Source organism: Myotis daubentonii, chromosome 11 (genome assembly GCF_963259705.1).
Source record: "Myotis daubentonii chromosome 11, mMyoDau2.1, whole genome shotgun sequence".
Taxonomy (NCBI): domain Eukaryota; kingdom Metazoa; phylum Chordata; class Mammalia; order Chiroptera; family Vespertilionidae; genus Myotis; species Myotis daubentonii.
The window spans coordinates 81332793-81351166 of NC_081850.1; the positions used below are offsets into that span (position 1 = coordinate 81332793).

The 18374-nt window shown below is 62.9% G+C and overlaps 1 protein-coding gene across 9 annotated transcripts in view; it reads left to right on the forward strand.

The window, feature by feature from the left end:
- Positions 1-1229: 1229 nt before the first annotated feature.
- SEC16A (SEC16 homolog A, endoplasmic reticulum export factor) overlaps positions 1230-18374 on the forward strand; it is a 29300-nt gene continuing 12155 nt past the window's right edge. For 5 of the 9 annotated variants that reach the window (XM_059658506.1, XM_059658511.1, XM_059658512.1 and 2 more), the window contains exons 1-11: positions 1909-2115; positions 5584-9234; positions 10849-10985; positions 13495-13589; positions 14446-14572; positions 15000-15198; positions 15338-15512; positions 16482-16624; positions 17129-17190; positions 17287-17425; positions 17749-17994. In XM_059658506.1, coding sequence (XP_059514489.1) covers positions 5653-9234; positions 10849-10985; positions 13495-13589; positions 14446-14572; positions 15000-15198; positions 15338-15512; positions 16482-16624; positions 17129-17190; positions 17287-17425; positions 17749-17994 — 4905 coding nt within the window. In that variant the 5' untranslated portion in view covers positions 1909-2115; positions 5584-5652. Of the gene's footprint in view, positions 1493-1907; positions 2116-5583; positions 9235-10848; positions 10986-13494; positions 13590-14445; positions 14573-14999; positions 15199-15337; positions 15513-16481; positions 16625-17128; positions 17191-17286; positions 17426-17748; positions 17995-18374 lie in introns of those variants that run through there. The other 4 variants (XM_059658515.1, XM_059658508.1, XM_059658509.1 and 1 more) reach the window with 4 other exon arrangements.

Genomic DNA, 18374 nt, shown 5'->3' on the forward strand with positions numbered 1-18374 from the left:
GCCTCAGCGCCCAGGACGGAAGGTGCCGCCTGTGGGGCGGAGGGCTGGCAAGGACACCCAGTGTTCTGTTGGGACAGAGCGGCTGCGGAGCACCGTGGCCACCAGGAGGAAGCGGATCAAGGGCCCGGGCCGGGACTGCGTTCCACCAGGAGTCCCCAGCCCTGTGTTGAGACAGGCCGAGAACTCGCTTTCCGCCAGGCAAATGTTAGCTTAGCGCAGCGGCCACGTCAGACGGCCTGAAACTCTCCCCACACCCGCCTGGGCTCTGACAGCGTGGCTGCTCCCTCGCCAGCGTCACAGCAAACAAACAGCCCAACCACACTCCTTCCTTCTTTCCTGGCCTCTGGGTCCCACGGGTGACTGGGGTGCCTTCCCACCCCAGGCGGCGTGGCAGCCCCTGTGGCAGTAGCAGCAGCAGCACGGAGAGCTCGGCCATCGGGCGCTGCCAGACAGGGACACCGACGACCCTTCCTGCCTCCGGAAGAGGCTGGTCAGTGGGGCGGCTGCTGCCCTTGCCTATCCCTGCCAGGCAGGAGTGCAGGTGAGTGGGTCCGGCCTCCCTTCTCTCATCGGAAAAAGGGAGTTACAAATGGCAGCACGCTTCTTCCCTAGGATCCTCCATGGGGGGCTCTGATGGTGCCAGGACGAGGCAGCAGCCACGGGAGGAGCAGGAGATTGGGGCCCAGCAGCTTAACCTGTCGTTCGGTACCTAGGGGGTCGCGCTCATTCAACACAAATATCCACTCAGCCGTTGGAGCCTTCATCCACGGGGCTCCGCGGTTTAGGGGACCCGGCTGGGCTCTCGAGGGGCATTAGGCAGGCAAGAGAGGAACTGGGGACTGCGCGCCCAACGTCCGGACAGGATTGAGTGTGTGCATGGGACACGCGCACAGGGGCCGGTGGAGGTGGCCGCCGAGCCAGGGAGGATGGGGCCTGGGCTAGGCGGACGGCGCGGCTGGGAGCCGACAGGACGACCGACCCCGAGGCGCGCACAGGTGGGCCGTGGGGCTTCGACGCAGCCTGTGGATTGGGGGCCGGCGGCGCCTGCCCCGTCTAGGGCTCTGTGGAGCAGGCGGGCATTGCTTCGCGAGAACTAGTGTGGACAGAAACCAGCGTCACCGGCAGAACTGGAAACCGGAGACGCGATAGCCGTAACCAGGCAACCGCCGGCGGCTCGAGGTGCGCACGCGCACTCCGCCGCGGGTCAGCGCATGCGCCGTCGCCTCCCGCCAGTCTACCAGCCTTCGAGTCCAACGACCGAATGGGAAGAACGCGCCTGCGCCAGAGCACCGCTCGGGTTCTCCGCTCAGCAGAAAGCAGTTCTCGGCAGGTGCACCTGCTGGCATCAGTCGTCCAGGACTGATTCTTCCTTCGAGTCTGATTGAAGAATCCCTACTATTCACACATCCTACAACGAGAAACGGCTGCGAGACAGAGTCAGCGTAACCGGGGCGGCGTTTAGGAGCGGCCCCCCGCGCGCCCTCCCAGGCAGGTGGGCTAGAGGCGGGGCGAAGAGATGGGCGTTGGAGGACTGGATGAGGCGGAGGGCGGGGCCAAGGGACGGAACTAAAGAATGGGGCGTTGAAGGATTGGACGCCGTCGAGGGCGGGGCCAAGGGATGCGGCAGTGAAGGATTGGACGCAGGCTGGGGCGGGGCCAAGGATGGGCCAAGGAAGGTGGTGAGCAAGGGGCGGGGTTAATATGGGGCGTGGCGAAGGGATGGGCGGAGACCAGGAGCGGGATGAAGGGCTGCGCGGTGAAGGACAGAACGCCGGGGAGGGGCGGGCCAAGGGGCGGAGCGTCGCGTCACCTGAGCAGCTCCTGGGGGCGGGTCTAATAGGAGGGGCGGGGCGTTAGAACAGCTGCGAGGGGCGGGACTGGTGGCGTGGCGGGCGGGCGTGGCGCGCGTTGACGTCGCGGCCGGACACGTCGGCGGCGCGGCGGCCCGGGCGACCGGAGCCGGATGTGCCAAGATGGCTGCAGCGGCTGCCGCATCTGCGCTCGTCTTAACTGCCGGGCCGGCTGGCGCCCGCGGCTCCTGAAGGGCTGGCACCCGGGACTGCGGAGGAGCCGGGCGGGGGCCGGCGCGGGCCACGGCCGCCCTGAGGCGCGCCGGTGAGGGCCGGGGTCGGGGCGGAGAGGGGCGGGAGGACGGGCCGGGCCCAGCCCCGAGCGGGCAGTGCGTCTCCGGGTGCTGCCGGAGGGTCGCCGGGGCGGGTGGGCGCCCACGGGCCGGGGAGCCGCGCGCCCGCCGCTCTACGCCCCTCGCCGCCCGCCGGTCAGACCGACGCGGACCCCCTCGTACGGCCGGGCCCTGGGCCAGGGCCCGGGCTCCGCTGTGTTGACACTTGGCCGGCGGGCGGCCTCGGCGCGGGGTCTCGGTGGAGCGGCCGGCAGCCGGCCGACCTGCAGCTCTGCAGGGCGCAGACGCCCCGGACGGGTCTCGGCGCGCCCACGCTGTTGTGTCCTCCTCGTGAGATCGGCGTCCCTCGGACCCACGGAGCCGCCTTGCTGTTGGCCGGTCATTTCGCGGCGAGGGGACCAAGATGTCGCAACGGAGGCCGCCGAGCGCTCGCGTTTCCTGCCCGGGGTTAGAGGTCATGTGTGAACCAGCTTCGCCCTTTTCGCGGTGAAAGTAGGACAGTACGGAGCCGGGACACATCGCAGCCGTTTAAAGCCCGTGGTTGCCGCTTCCCTTTGGGCCGGCTTGGAGATTGGGCAGGAGTCGCTGACGGTTTTGTGCTCAGTACCTAGGACGGCAGGTGTCAGCCGGAGAGGTGTCCCGTCCCCTCCGGTCCCCGACATGGCAGGAGGCCGCCGGAGCCAGAGGCTGTCCCGGGTGACACTTCCTGGGGTGACACTCGTGTAGGGCTGAGCGCAGCCACCCTCCCTGCAGCCCCCCCCCCCTTACCTAGCGACCTAAGTGCTGTTATCGCGCAAAGATAAGACAAGAGGCAAAACAGCGTATTTCTTGTTCCCGTGACTCATTCACCTTCAGCAGCAGCCACTGCCTGAGTCGCCAGTTGTGCTGAGCTTTCCTCTGGGCGGTGCGCACACCTCACGCTCCTGCGCGGCGGCAGACATCGCTCCCAGTGCCCAGGCCCCACCGCCTTTCCTTTTACCGGCTGAAGGTTTGATTCTGTAGAGGGTGGTGTGTACGGTCTCTCTGGGGCAAGTGCCCGTCGCCTGGCAGGGACGCCCATGGGGGAAGCTTGCGGGCAGAGGCGCAGAGGCAGGTGCTCCTCCGCAGGCCTGCTGGTCTGCACACACAGCTCAGCTGGAGGTTTGCACACATGGCTGGCGGTTTGCACACCCAGCTGGAGGCGGCGCTCTGGGAGGGGCCTCGTGCTGTAACTCGCTCAGTTCAGTTGCCAGGAACTTACATTAAAAGTAGGTTGTGCTTTTCACACAGATACAGGCAGTTTAAAGGAAGAGCGAGGTTTACCGAGAATGTACTAGTATCTCTAGGATCAGTTGGAGTCTTTGAAACAGTTAAAAGTTAAAGCTCGGTGACTTGAGGCTACAGAAGGATTTGCTGGACTGAATAGAATTCCCTGCAGTCATGAGATAAATGATGTGCAGTTGTGCTGTTTTTTGCTGGTGAATAGAGAAAAAAGATCGAAAGAATAAGATTCTTCAAGATTGTTTCAAATGAAATTGCTTTATTGCTAGAAAGTTCTCAGTTGTGTGTGGGGGGGGGCGAGGGGCGGGGAGAGGCGATGCTACTTTGTAGGGAAGTGATAGTGTTTGCTTCTAAAACAGTTCTGAGTCCAGGAGTTGAGAAAATAATTGTAAGGATTTCAGCAAGCAAAACCTTTCAATATACACCTGTGAGATTTAGATTGTGATAAGATTTCCCTATTAAACACTGGTAGGGATTGGAGCATCCCAGAATCCACTGCGAGTAGAATTTCATAAGGTTACACCCAGAGGGGAGCTGAGAAATCATCATCATTCTCTCCTGTTCTAGATGAGGAAACTGCGTGGCAGAAAGAAGTGGGTGCCTGAGCCACCCCGCGGGGTGCGGCCTTGCGCCCACAGTGGCGCCTGACCGACAGGCCGCTAGGCTGGGCTCTGTCCTGTCTGAACGCTGCTCAGGCTGGTGGAGGGTCTTCCCTGAAGCCTGCAGGGAGGAGGCTGTCCTGGAAGGCGCCTGGTGCTTGCTTCACGGGTGAGAGGCGAGGCCCCGAGTGTTGTACCCTCAGTCCCTAGAGAGCTGAGCTGTAAGTACTTTAAAATGACAGCTTAGCCCAGGCGATGTGGCTCAGGGGTTGAGCGTTGAACTATGGAGGTCAGGGTTCGATTCCCAGTCGGGGCACATGCCCAGGTTGCGTGTTCGATCCCCGTGTGGGGCCTATAGGAGGCAGCCGATCAGTGATTCTCATCATTGATGTTTCTCTCTCTCTGAAGTCAATAAGAATATACGTATTTTAAAGATGACAGCTTAGAACCAGGTGACGTCTCCGTGCTGTTCCTGTTGTCAGTCGATTAAGTCTGAGTGCGTTTCAAATGCTTGTCAATAGGAAGGGTTTCCCATTGGCCTCGGACAGCATGTGTGGGCAGCAGTGGTGAGTTAATAGCGTCATAGGGCTGGTTTTCAGGCAGGGACGGGAACTTTTATTTGTAAATAGCTTTACTTAAAATACACTCACGGTATTTCCTTTAATCTGAGTATTGGAAAGATTACCAAGAACATTGCCTGTCTGCAAAAATGTGGCTGAAACTCCAGAGCTGCCGCCATTTCGCCCGTGTTCACGTTTCCCCGTGATCGTGAAACTTGGTCTGCTGTGCGGGAGAGGGACTGACTCACAGAACCGGCGCCCTAAGGAGACAGCTTGGATTTTTCTCTGAACAATACAAGTCAGCTGTTCAAGATTATACTTGGTGTAGCTCATTAAACAGGCAACGGAAAACACTGTCTGGAGGATTTTGCCCCTTTGTTTTCTGTGAGCGTTTTGTTGACACTCTGTTATTGAAAAGGTTAGAATCCTGTCATTTGGTCCCTTAGAGCTGCTCTGTGTGGCCGTCACGCCCGCACTCAGGACCGGCTCCTGTCGGTGCGCAGCCAGGCCCAGGGCAAGCACACGGGCGCCGTGCGAGGTGGGGTGCAGGCCTTCTGGTGAGTCCACGTCTCCCCCAAAGGTTTGCTCTGCAGCTTGTGTTGCTGTACTCGGTAAGGCTCTGTCATGGGAGGGAGTGGGAGCCGTGGTAAGCTCTGGCTTTCCTTCGAGACTTCGGGTGGCTGGCGTGGCAGGTGATGCGCAGTGTGGTCGAGGGGCTGACTCGGGGCCTGGGGACAGGCTCCAGGAAAGGTGGAGGCAGCGCCATCTGTGGGTCCTTGGTTGTGTTGCAGAGCTGAGTCCCAGAAGAGGACAGGTCGGGCACGGCCGCATCTGCTCCGTCCAGGGTTCTCCCCTCGGAGCAGGCGCAGTTCCGGGCGGGAGTGGAGGTGGGAGAGACGCGCCCCTCAGGGCTTAGTGACAGGAAGTCACTGTCCGTCAGGTTCTTTGTTCTTATTTTCCTGATTGCAGCCAGGGCTTTGGATATGTGAACTTCATGCCAATTTTTCTTTTTCTTTTTCAGTTCAAATTAAGGATAACCTAGACCCTGCCTCTCTCTGAAAGTGGCATCTGATCGTGCAGGAGCTCCGCCATGCAGCCGCCGCCGCAGGCTGTCCCGCCCAATGTGGTGGGGCCTCCTCCCGCGGGGAGCCCTCCAAGCATGTTCTGGTCCGGCAGTTCATACAGGAGACAGGCGGCGGCGAGTGCACCGGGGGCTCCGGTAACTGGCCCCCTGCAGCCGGTAACGGACCCGTTTGCTTTCAGTAGACAGGCTCTTCAGAACACCTCGCTGGGCAGTTCGTCCAAAAGCAGCCCTCCTGTGCTGCTGGGCTCAGCCCCACCAGCGTTCCTTCAGCACCCGGGTCTGCCTGTGCCTCACACGAATGCTGGGGACAGCTCCCAAGGATTCCACGCGCCTCTGCCGAGACCTCTGTCGCAGCCCCGGCCAGCGTCCAGCCCCGTTTCCAGTGTGTTGACCCCTTCGGCACCTCCTGGGCCCGAACTGAACAGGAGCGCCCAGGCCACTTCCAGCTCTGAACACGAAACCCAGGCTCAGTACATTCCAGGAGGGGGTTCCAGCACTTCTCATGGCGGCCCCCCACATGGGCACCTGCCTGGGCCTGACAGGCCCCCGAGTGGACAGAACCCTCACGATGGCGCTGCGGCACCCACCGCGTCCTCTTTCTTCCCGCAGCCGCGTCCGCAGATGCCAGGGCAGATGCCAGGGCAGTGGGGGCCGGCCCAGGGCAGCCTGCAGCCCTTCGGGCATTATTGGCCCCGCCCAGAAGGCCCGCTTGCCAATGCGGCACCGCAGGCCTCCAGCGCCTTCCACGTCCCCGCTCTGTCCAGCCCGCCTCAGGGGCCTGCCCACGAGCAGCACCAGCCTCCCGCCCCAGGACCTGCGGTCGACGGGAAAGATGGGGCAGCCTCCCTGCAGAGCGGCCACCACTCAGCGAGTCCCTTTGGCCTGGAGAGCACGTTCAAGCAGAGTGTCCGCGGGGGCAGTGCCGGGGCCGGCCAGGAGGTCAGGCCGAGTCCCGCCGTTAGTCACGAGCAGGGGCCAGACCCTGCTCTCGGGAACCCCTCCGCCCAGGGCAGCAGCCCGGAAAGCCATTCGCATTGCCCTCTGGGGGCCGCCAGCCGCGCCCTGCCAGAAGCAGACTCGGGCACGCTCTCCCTGTTCTTCCGAGGCGGAGAGATGGAGAATGAGGAGTCCCTTTCCTCCGAAAACACAGGCTCCGCGGCTCCGTCTTACTTTGACGGTTTCTCCCCCGGCCCTGTTCTGGGCCCTCCTCCGGCACACGTGGGCACAGGCGGCGTCTGCCAGGCCTTTCTGAGAGCCTCCCGCAGCGAGGCCGCACAGCAGGGAGGAGACACGCAGCCCTACTTTCCTCAGCCTGCGGGCACCCGGCTCGCTCAGCCAGCCGCTAAGAATGCTGCTGCTGACGTGTGGGGTGACACGCCAGGCGCAGGCACTCAGGACGCTGGCGGCTCACACTGTGAGAATGTGGAGAACTTGGAGTTCACTCAGAACCAGGAGGTTCTGCCAAGTGAGCCCCCAAATCTGGATGCCTCCTCCCCAGGCGATCACCCCAGATATGCACCTCTTCCCGGGCCCCCGGGCCCCAGGCTCAGTGTCACAGGCCACGCGGCAGGCGGGGGCTCCAACCTCGAGGCCCTGGACGCGCCGCTGCACCCCGTGCGGTCTGATAGCGTGTCGTCTAGTTACAGCAGCAAGAGCCACAGGAGTGCGTCCAGCACAGCCAGGCCCCAGGACCTGGGCACCTTCATCCAGCAGGAAGTCGGCAAACCCGAGGAGGAGGCTCCCGGGAGCTTTTTTAAGCAAATCGATTCTTCTCCTGTGGGAGGCGAGACAGATGTGACCACCATGAGCCAGAATTACCACCACAGCCTGTCCCAGCCCTTGACCCCAAGCCCCCCCAAACCTACAGGGGTCTTTCAGACGAGTGCAAATAGTTCTTTTGAACCAGTGAGATCCCACTTAGTTGGAGTCAAACCAATTGAGGCAGATCGTGCCAATGTGGTGGGTGAGGTGAGGGGGAGCCATGCCCACCAGAAGCACAGACCAGCCGCTGCACCGCCCGACGCCTGCCCTGGCAACCTGGAGCAGCCACCAGACAACATGGAGACCCTCCTGCCACCTCGGGTCTGCCCTCTGCCTCTTCCCTCACCCGCAGAAGCCAGTCACAGGCTTCCGCACCCTGGAGGGCCGCCCTTGGAGACTGTGCCCGCGACACCGGAGAAGAGGCCCTCGACCCGGGCCCAGGGAGCCATGAAGTGTGAGAGCCCAGCCACGACTCTGTGGGCGCAGAATGAGCTGCCAGACTTTGGGGGCAACGTCCTGCTGGCCCCGGCCGCTCCTGCACTTCACGTGCCTGGGAAGCCTCAGCCATCCGAAGTGGTTCAGCCTCCAGACAAGGGGGTGTCCGGCCAGCGGGCCGGGCCGCCGGGCTGCCTCGCCCCTCTGCAAGGCGCGGAGGGCATTGGTGCTTCTGAGAACCTCGAGAACCCTCCCAAGATGGGGGAAGAGGAGGCCCTCCTGTCACAGGCAAGTTCTGGTTGTGCCAGTCTGCTGTCCTCGCCACCCACTGAATCTTTGCACAGCCAGCCAGCCTGGATCGCTCAGCCCGATCAGAGCGCTCGCCTGGCTCAGCCCCTTCCTTTTCCCGTGTCCTTGTCCCATCCCACGGAGAAGACTCCGTCCTGGAGAGACGCTCGGGTTGGGGACAGATCTGCCAGGAGCAGCCGGGCCGCGGGGGCTGATGCTGGAGAAGCCGCGCCTCTGCCTGGGGTTGCAGCCAGCGCGCTCACCTGCTCGCCTCTGTCTCACAGCTTTGCCCAGAGTAACTTCCCACACGTTTCTGCTCTTTCTGAAACGGTTTCCACTCCACCTGCTAATTTGCTGGTTCAACCACCATCTCATCCAGCTCCAAAGAACTTGCTTCCAGGTCAGAAGAGCCCCAGTGCCGAGAGCGCGCTGCCGGAGTTGGTTAGTAGCCCTGCCGGGAGCACAGGCCTCCTGCTGGTGGCGCCCGCCAGCGACGCCTTGGGGCCTCACAGTAATAAGGCAGACCCCCCCAGGAATCGGGAAGAGACGTGGGGAGCCCTAGACTTCACGCTGAATGGGACCGTGGAGAAGCCTGTGAGGATGGATAGCCTGTCCCATGCCGATGGCCCAGCTGCTGCTCCGCAACCCACCCCCAGTCATCCCAGTCAGCCTGGGCCTGGGGCACGTAACCCAGACCATTTCTACCAACAGGTGACGAAAGGTGCTCCCAACCAGCGTGGCCCCGAGAGAGCCCAGCAGGAGCCAGCTCCTCCCCCACCAGGGCCCACAGCAGCGCCTTCCGAACCCTCAAACCCAGAAAGCCCACCAGCACCAGGGCAGCCCCAGAACTCGGCCCAGCCACCTGCCAGTCCGGCTCCCGCGGACCTGGGCCAGCAGCCGCCCCCTCGGCCCCCTCCGTCCTCCAGCGCATCGGCCGTGTCCAGCAGCTCGAGCCAGGCAGCCGTGCCGCCGGGCCAGCCGTGGATGCCGCCGCAGCCCCTGGACTTGGCGTCCTACTACTATTACAGGCCCCCGTACGACGGCTACCCGGCCCAGTACCCCTCTCCATACCCACCAGACCCGGGCACAGCCCCGCTCTACCAGGTAGGCTTGAGCTCCGACGGTTGAACCCTTTGACCAGCGGTCTTTCCTTGCGAGTTCCTTGGCAGGGTTCTGTGGGTTCAGAAGTGACCGGTGGGCACTGCCCGCGGACGCCGGTTCTGTGCACTGGGCGTGAGAAAAGTGCTCCAGCCACCACTGCTCTGCCCCGCGGCGCATCTCACGGAGTCCACACAACGTGTCCGTGCATTGAATTGCGGAGATAATCTTAATCCTCGTGTAACGCAGCGCCCCCACTTGTGGGACAGGAAAGCCCTTTGCTTGTGGCGCCTGTTGGCTGTCCTAGTCCCGTTCAGAGTCACAGGCTGGGACAGGAGAGCCGCCGCCTGAGGCTGGTGTGTGGTGACATCAGAAACCTCCCTACGAACGGCAGGGAGCTAGTCTTTTAATGCTTCCTTCAGAAGAAACGGGGAAGTCAGCTCTGGCCTGTAACCCAAGTGAAGCCGCGAGGAGGGTGAGAGTCCACCAGCTCCTCCCAGGCCCGGGGAGGCGGCACACAGGGCCTCACAGCGACGGTGCGGCAGCTCCCAGTGTGGTTGCCTCAGGTTCTGCTGAGTCCTGCCTTCGCTGGAAAAGGGGGTTCCAGGTGGACACGTTTCCTTATTACCTGGCTTTCCTCACCTCTAGTCCAGGCCCAGGGTCCTCCAAGGTCAGCTGAGGCGCAGGATGGTGGGCCAGGGAGGTTGAAAGCACGGACTCGCCGCAGGCAGGGCAGGGGCAAGGGCCGGTGGCCGAGCTGGGGACCTTGTGTTCAAAGAGGTTGGGTCAGGGCTGGGCCGGGTCGCCTGATGGGAGACTGTGCCCTGTTGTGGGCCCCTCAGCATGTGTGTGTGTGTGTGTGTGTGAGTGGTTGGCTATACCTCTGACCACTGACCCCTGCGAGTGTAGGTTCCCAAGGACTTGACTCCCAGAGCAGGGACTGAGCTCTGCTGGGAGCCCGGGGGGCGCAGGGAGCACCACGCCGCTCCAGGTCCTTTGTGGGCGCTGCGCAGCGCCCCGAGTTTCGCCCGGCGGCACCACTCCTGTGGGCTGGCGCCCTCTGCCTTCCTCTCGGCCGCCCCAGCTTCCAGCACCAGCCCAAGAGTGTGTGCCAGGTAGTGGCGGAGAGTCGGGCTCTCAGACACGAACTGATTCTGCTTCAGGTCCTCACATGGCCGCCCCTTAGAGGCGGAGCCGTGGCGATCAGTGATTTGTAAGAGGCTGGATGCCTCTAAGAGCCAAGTGCCCTCCCCCTGGGCTGCCTGTAGCTTCAGGACCAGGCAGATGGAGCCCTGGGTCCTTGGCTTGCTTACCTGGGGTGGTGTCTGGGGCAGGGCACAGCTTGAGTCCCGGCACCTCCACGTTTGAGACCTCAGGAGGCAGAAGCCTAACAGCCCTCATGAGTTGCCATGGCTCCGGGGCGCCTGCTGCGTGCTGGCCTCCCCTGAGCGGGCTGGGGCTGGAGGGCAGCGCTGCCTGCCTGGGTCCGTCATCCTGGAGGTTTTCTGTTTTGCTCGGGGGAGGTCCCGTGTCCTGCGCCCCTGGGAGAGCCACCCGTGCAGCCTGGAGCTGGTGCCTGCTCCTGGGGGCCTGATGCTGCATAAACCTGTCTTCCCACAGGACGTCTACGGCCTATACGATCCCAGGTACAGGCCCTACGATGGCGCGGCGTCCACCTACGCTGAGAACTACCGCTACCCCGAGCCGGAGCGGCCCAGCTCCCGGGCGAGCCACTGCTCAGACCGGCCGTCTGCCAGGTGATGTTTGTGTTGCTGGCTGTAGTGATGTCCTGATGTGGAGAGACTGTGTGAGGAGTGTACACCCTGCTGGTTGCCGTTTTGTCCATGTGGACAGGCTGCAGGATGCGTGTTTACATGGAGGTCAGCACACCCCATGCAGCCATGGCCACGCGTCAGCCAGACCCAGGGCGGGGCCCCGGAGGCACCCCCGTCCTCGGGCAGGGTTCCCCCAGCCCAGGCGGCGGTCATCACTGGGGGCGTGCGCACTGGAGGCTCGCTGACGGAATGCTCAGGGTCCTAGACTGTGGCAGCTTTTACCTTGCGGACTGGTCCCCCCGCAGGCCAGAGTCCACGGCGCTGATGCCAGGCAGGCCTGGGCCTCGGTGCTTTCCCAGCAGCCTCTGTGCCGGCGCTCCGGCCGGCTTCTCTCGCGGGCGGACCCTGGCTGGATTTTGCGATTACAAAGAAGCATGTTGAAAGAGCCCCGGGCCACACCTCCAGCCGCGTGAGAACTGGAGCTCAGAGGCCTCCGCTCCGTGGCTGGGGGGCGGGACGAGGGAGGTGGCTGTCAGGGTTCCAGCTCTGCCGCCTCCCAAAGCCTTCGCCTGGCGAAGTAATGCCTCACAGCTGTCGGTGCTACGAGGGCACGTGGTTCCTTAAACGTGGGACAGAGAGGTGTGGCCGCCGGTGCAGGCTTGGTTCACGCACTGCCTTTCAGAACCGTGGGCTCCTTACTCCGGCCCCTCGACGTCTGGTAGCTGGTCAGTGAGTCTGTGCCATCAGCTGGCCTCTGTCCAGGCCCGCAGAGGGTGCGCTGACCTGCGTGTGGCCCAGCGGGCCAGGTGCTCATGTCCTAGCGCAGCCGTGGGCAAACTACGGCCCGCGGGGCCGGATGCGGCCCGTTTGAAGTGAATAAAACTAAAAAAAAAAGACCGTACCCTTTTATGTAATGATGTTTACTTTGAATTTATATTAGTTCACACAAACACTCCATCCATGCTTTTGTTCCGGCCCTCCGGTCCAGTTTAAGAACCCATTGTGGCCCTCGAGTCAAAAAGTTTGCCCACCCCTGTCCTAGCGCCTGGGGACCACCCTGCTGCCTGGGCAGCGTTCTGACTTGGCGAGAGCCGTGGGCCGGTGTTTTCTAGAACCCCTGGAGGCCAGGGGTCGGGAGGCGGGTGGAGCCAGGGTGCATCTGGCTGTTCCGGTTTCCCTTCACTCATCCACCTGCAGATTCATGTGGCGACATTTCAGAAGCCAGAGCTGCTCGGTGTGGAGAGGCGCCCAACGAGGCGGGTGGTGACGTGGGAGGTGTGTCCCCGTCTGCCACGTCCGCACCACTCGCAGCGCTGGGGAGCAGCCTCCTTGGCCCTGCTGTGGTGGGGTGCGTGCGTGTTCCCACGTGGTGTGTAGCATCCGTTCGTCTTCGTTGTGCAGCTGGGATCACATCCCTGTGGGCGCTGCTCGAGGTGACGTGGCTGTTGTTTCTATGATTGTCTTTCCCACGAATGCGGGGTTCGTGGGGGCGAGGAGGTGCGTGTTCCTGGTTTTGTGCTGCATCAGGTCATTTTTCGGAGACCCCCCCTCCCCCATGCACGGACGGGTGCTCTCACCCTGGGGCAGTGAGCGCGGGTGCTGGGCTGAGGTCCTGCACTCCTTCCCCAGGGCTGCACCCACCAAGCCCCAGGCTCAGCTGAGTGAGACGCGAGCGAAGGCTTTTAAAAATCAATTATTACAGCCCTTGCTGGTGTGGGTCAGTGGGTAGAACCCCAGCCTCGGGGCTGAAGGGTCCCGGGTTCAGTTACGGTCAAGGGCACAAGCCCGGGTTGCGGCCTCAATTCCAGTAGAGGGCGAGCAAGAGGCAGCCAATCAGTGATTCTCTCATTGATGTTTCTCTCTCCCACTCTCCCTTCCTCTCGGAAATCAATAAAAATATATTTCTTAAAAAAATGAAGTATTACCTAAAACTTGCTATTAAAGAACAAAAATGTCAGTAAGCCCTTTCAGCAGGTCAGATACCTGATCTTCATGCTAAATTCCACCCTTTCTATAATGCAGGTCACAGCCAGGCTTGCTCTGTGAGGCCAGCCTGGCCGGTGCACGGCAGGGCCCACGCTGGTCTGCTCTGAGGGCACCAGGCTGGGCGCACTGGGACCCGCCCGGAGGACACGGGCACGGTCTGTGCAGCGGGTCTGGAAGTCGGATCCTACTCCCCTCCACACCCTGGCACCTTGGCATCGGCTGAGTCTGACATCCACACTCAAGAGCCGGTCCCGGCCCTGCTCCGGCGACGGCACTGGGAACGCCACGATCTGTGCTGGCCGCTCGTGTGGTTGTTATCATAGAGGCACTTCAGCGCGCTGGGCGCAGGGAATCCCTGACGCTCCTGGCTCTGGGTCTTCTGATTAGGACTCTCCACGACCAAGGGCTTGGATGAGTGCCTGTCACCCGGGTGCAGTCTGGAGGCCGATACCTGTTGCGCTTTTCAGAAGTAGGTGGCTTGTTGGTAATTCCTGTGTGGTTTCAGGCAGGGGCCTCCTGAGGGCTACTACAGTTCCAAGCGTGGATGGAGCAGCCAGAGCGATTACGCCGGCTACTACTGCGGCCAGTACGACTATGGAGGTACGTCAGCCCCGGGCCTTAGGCGGAGTCCCCGCTGTTAGTCTGTCTTCATCCCAGAGCCACGGCACCTGCTTCTGGAAGTGATTCTGTGGCTGCTTTTCATCCAGAAGCTGCGTCGTGGTCACAGCACGCGTGTGCCTGGAACACGAGCAGTCCTCTGACTTCCGAGAACAGTGGCCAGGGGCCCGGGGCTGCCTTTCCTGTCCCGCGACCGTTCACATTGATCAGAGGAACATGAGCCGCCCCTGGGCTCGTGTGTCTGCCCTGCTCTGTGGCCACGGGGCTGTGGCTCCGGCACTGGAGGTGCAGGCGTGTCCCCTCGCTGTCGGGGGAGGGGGGCCTCTTGGCCACGTGTCCCTGAGCCCTGCTCCTCTGCCAAGCTGTGTCCTGCTCGGTGCAGAGGGTCCAGGCCGGCAGCTCGCTTACCCAACACGGCCCTCCCGCCCCGCCCCGCCCCGCTCACAGGCCTCTGCCTCCCTTCCACGTAACACACTGGCCGCTCGGATGGGACTGGCCCTGTTCAAGCAGCCCTTTGGTTCTGAGGGTTTCCTCACCCTTCCTAGGCCACATCAGCAGAGGTGGGAGTAAAGTGTATAGTTACGGGATGAACTGTTCAGAAGTAGTAACTACGGGCAAGAATTTAACCAGATGGCACGTAGCAGGTCTCTCTTCTTATTCGTGTATTGGGAGGACAAGCCAGCGGCCACTGGGTGTCACACAGGGACAGGACTCCGCGAGACCTCCGGCATCTCAGCACCCAGGGTCATGCCTCTCGGGAGGACAGCGAGGCTCCTCGGTGCTGGGGCGCAGCCTCTCCCGCGCGTGTTGTATCAGCTCGTTAATCCCTTGCTTGCAGATCCGGGCCGCTGGGATCGGTACCCCTATGGGTCTGGGTTCAGGGATCCCCGCCCCTATGACCGCAGGTATTGGTATGACGCGGAATATGAGCCGTACAGGAAAGACAGCTACGCCTATGCTGACAGGTGGGTGAGAAGCCCTTCGCCAAGGGGGATGGGAATCAGCTGCGCTTTGTAACGCCCCACCAGCTGCGGCTGGGGGTCCCGGGAGCCACTGGCGTCACGGCCACTGTCTGAAAGGGGCGGGCAGACTGGGCCGCTGGCGTCACTCACTGTGGGCACAGCACAAGCGCCTGGGATCGCCTTGCCCTTGTCGCCTTGGTGGCTGTGACCTTGCAGCCTGCTCCCCTGAACCTTCACCCGGGGCTGACCTTGCCCCTGGGTTCCAGGCATCCCCTCGGGGGTGGGCTCGTACTGTGTCCTGCGAGGCAGGCCCCGTCATGATGTGAGGGCAGCGGGCGATGAGGACCCGTAGGGCTTGAGTGTTGGCCAGCAGTGCGTCATGCCAGCGGCCTCAGTGCCCTCTCTTGCCTCTGCCCCACTGGCCCTCCAGGCCCGAGAGGTACGACGACCCCTGGAGGTACGACCCTCGCTTCACAGGGAGTTTTGATGACGACCCTGAGCCCCACAGAGATCCCTACGGGGACGACGTGGACCGGCGCAGCGTGCACAGCGAGCACTCGGGGCAGAGCCTGCGCAGCGCGCCCAGCGTGCACAGCCGCCACAGCAGCTTCAGCGCCCACTCGCAGCAGGTGCGCGCGGGCCCGCGGGGGCGGCAGGCAGGCTGTCCACAGCTCTGTGTAGACCCAGGTTCCCCCTGCTCTGGCAGCACCTCCAGGTCTGGCTGGCGCGCCTGTGAGCTAACTACCTGCCGGCTTTGTGTTTCCTAAGAGCCAGGTTTACAGAAGCTGCAATGTGACCATGGGGCCTTATGAGGCTCCGCCGCCGCCAGGCTCCCTCCACGGGGACTATGCCTACGACGCCTACATGAGCAATTTCAGCAGCGCCCAGGGCTTCCCAGAGTACGGCTACCCTGCCGACGCCGGCTGGCCCTCCGTGGAGCAAGGTATGTGTGGCCAAGGCCCTGGGTGCCCTCAGGTGCAGGGGCGCCGAGTCACCCCTCGGTCACCTCACAAGCCTGGGGCGAGAAACGGGAGTGAGTTGCAACTGAGGGCGTTTGTGAGGGCCCGGCCCGGTCCTCCCCGGAGTAGGGACAGCTGTGTCACAGCACGCCCGTCCTTCTGAGGGCCAGGCTGGTCCCGCTGGGCTGGCAGCACCCTCGGCTGTAGCTGGACTCACAGGCCGGAGAGCTGCCCTGCCTCTGTCACAGGCACTCGTGTGACTCCGTGTGGCTCACCGCCAGGCTCTCGGGTGGGGCCTCCTGTTCCCATGCCGACCACGCGGGTCAGCAGTCTGTGGGGGGAACTCCGATTCCCCTAGAAAAGCTGCCCTCGGCTTTCCCACTGCCACGCTCAGCCCTCGGGAAGGCCTGTTACTGCTGAGTCTTGGAAACTGTAAAAATGGGTGACGTTCTTGAGATAGTATTTCCATTGCAGTCCTCACCTGAGGAACAGCAATGGCATCCATTGGTTGCCGTCCTCTCCCCCGCCCCCCGCATACGCCCCTCCTGGGGACCAAATCCGAAAATGCCCGGGGCTTGAACCCGTGACCTTTCAGTGCACAGGATGTGCTGGACCTGAGCCGCCAGGCTGGGCAGCGGCCCTCCTCGCCTTCAATGGGTGCGGTCACGGCCCCGCCGTTGAGGACAAAGGCTCAGGCACGAAAGGTCCTGGGTGCTGCTTCCTGTGACAGGCGCTTCGGGCGGTGTTCAAGAGCTTTTACATTTTGAGGAGATGGTTTCGTTTCTAAGGATTTAGACATTTCCTAAGCTGCGCTGGAGTTCTACTTTCACGGCGCCCTTAGCCACTAGTGACTTCCAACTGAAAGTCAGTTCATGTGGGGCCTCAGCCTGTGGTCTGGCCCCGAGGCCCCAGAGCTGACCCCTGGCTGTGTCCTGTTCACGTCCTCCCTGCAGCTCCGTCGAGACCCACTTCCCCGGAGAAGTTCTCGGTGCCCCATGTCTGTGCCCGGTTTGGTCCTGGGGGTCAGCTCATCCGCGTGATCCCCAATCTGCCCTCGGAGGGACAGCCGGCCTTGGTGGAAGTGCACAGCATGGAGGTGAGGCCGGGGGCGGCCGCGGGCCCACAGGCCGTGCCTCAGCCTCGTCTGAAAACGGTCGTGCGGAGTGTTTCCTCCATGGACCCTCGGTGGAGGGGGTTTTATTTGTTCTGTGTGGTTGTGCGTCTTTTATCTTTGTTTGCGTTTCTGATTTTGAGGGGAGGGCTTGTTGGTGTTCAGTACTGGTGATTTCAATGACGAGTAGGGAGGTGGCCAGTGGGGGTTGGGGTGCCCTGGGAGCCTGTGTGGTGGGCACTGTTTTGTGGCCCACCAGCCTCTGTCACATGTATTGGCTCAGAGTTCAGGGGGAATGGGTCTCACCGCTTTCAAGGGTGAAAGTCACTGTTGCCAACCAGACACGGCCAAGCCCCTGGTGGGGCGCCTCGGCCTCCCCGATGGGACAGACAGTCCTCGGGTCAGCAGACACAGGGGGCAGTGGCGGAGCCTGCCCTGAACTGCCCCTCCCTGTCCCCCCCCCCCCCCCCCGTCCCTCCCTGTCCACAGACGCTGCTACAGCACCTGCCGGAGCAGGAGGAGATGCGCGCCTTCCCGGGGCCGCTGGGCAAGTAGGTCCCGCCGGGCACGGGCCGCTGTGGGCACCGCGTGAGCGTGGCTGGGCCGCGGCGCTCATCGCTGTCCACTGAGGGCTGTCCTTCTTTCAGAGACGACACCCATAAGGTGGACGTTATTAACTTTGCGCAGAGCAAAGCCACCCAGTGTTTGCAGAATGAGAGCTTACTTGACAAAGAGTCCGCAAATCTCCTCTGGAACTTCATCATCCTGCTGTGCAGACAGAATGGGGTATGCGCCGTCTTGCCTGGAAAATGCCTCTTCTTGGCCTGGAGTCTCGGGGATCCTGGGTCCCCCACGGCGTGGGGAGGATGTCTGTGCTGGGCCGAGCACGCGGAGCCCTCTCAGCAGTGACGTGGGGCAGGGGAGACAAGCGGGTGTGCAGCTGGGGCGAGGGCAGGTTCAGGCCCGCCACGCTGGGCTGTCGGGCTCCTGGGCATGTGGGGGTGGCGGCGTGCACTGGGCGGCCAGTTGGTGGCCTCCCCCAGCAGGGCCTGTGGGAAGCCCTATCCGTCGTGAAGGCCCTTGTTCTTTCTGTCCCCGCCGCCCTGCAGACCGTGGTGGGCACAGACATTGCCGAGCTGTTGTTACAAGACCACAGGACGGTGTGGCTTCCTGGGAAGTCGCCCAACGAGGCCAACCTGATCGACTTCACCAACGAGGCCGTGGGTCAGGCCGAGGAGGAGGAGGAGTCGGTGGAGGCCCAGCTTTCCTTCCTCACCGACAGCCAGGCCGCCACCAGCTCTCTGGAGAAGGAGACGGAGCGGTTCCGGGAGCTGCTGCTCTATGGCCGCAAGAAGGCGAGTTCCGAGCTCTCGGGCGCCGGGGCGTGTCCTGGCGCCGCCCCATGGGCTTACGTGCCAGGAAGCTGTGGGAGGGACAGGCTGCTGGAGAGCACCGGGCCGTGACGGCAACCGGTGAACAGGGGTCTGGCCCTGTCGTCTCTGAAGGTGTCCGCGCCGTCTCCTCACACGTTGCCAGTGTTGAAGCCTCAGTTTCCCTCCTCACTCCCGCACAAGTGCACGCAGTTGCGCCCGGGCTGTGCCCGCCTGTGCAGTGCTGTCGGGTGAACACGTGCGCGAGACAGACAGACAGCCCGTGGTCACAGTTAGGGGTGCGCTCGGCCTCTGAGGTGTGCTGGGTGTGGGGGAGCGGTGCCCAGCGGGAATGGATCAGGCGC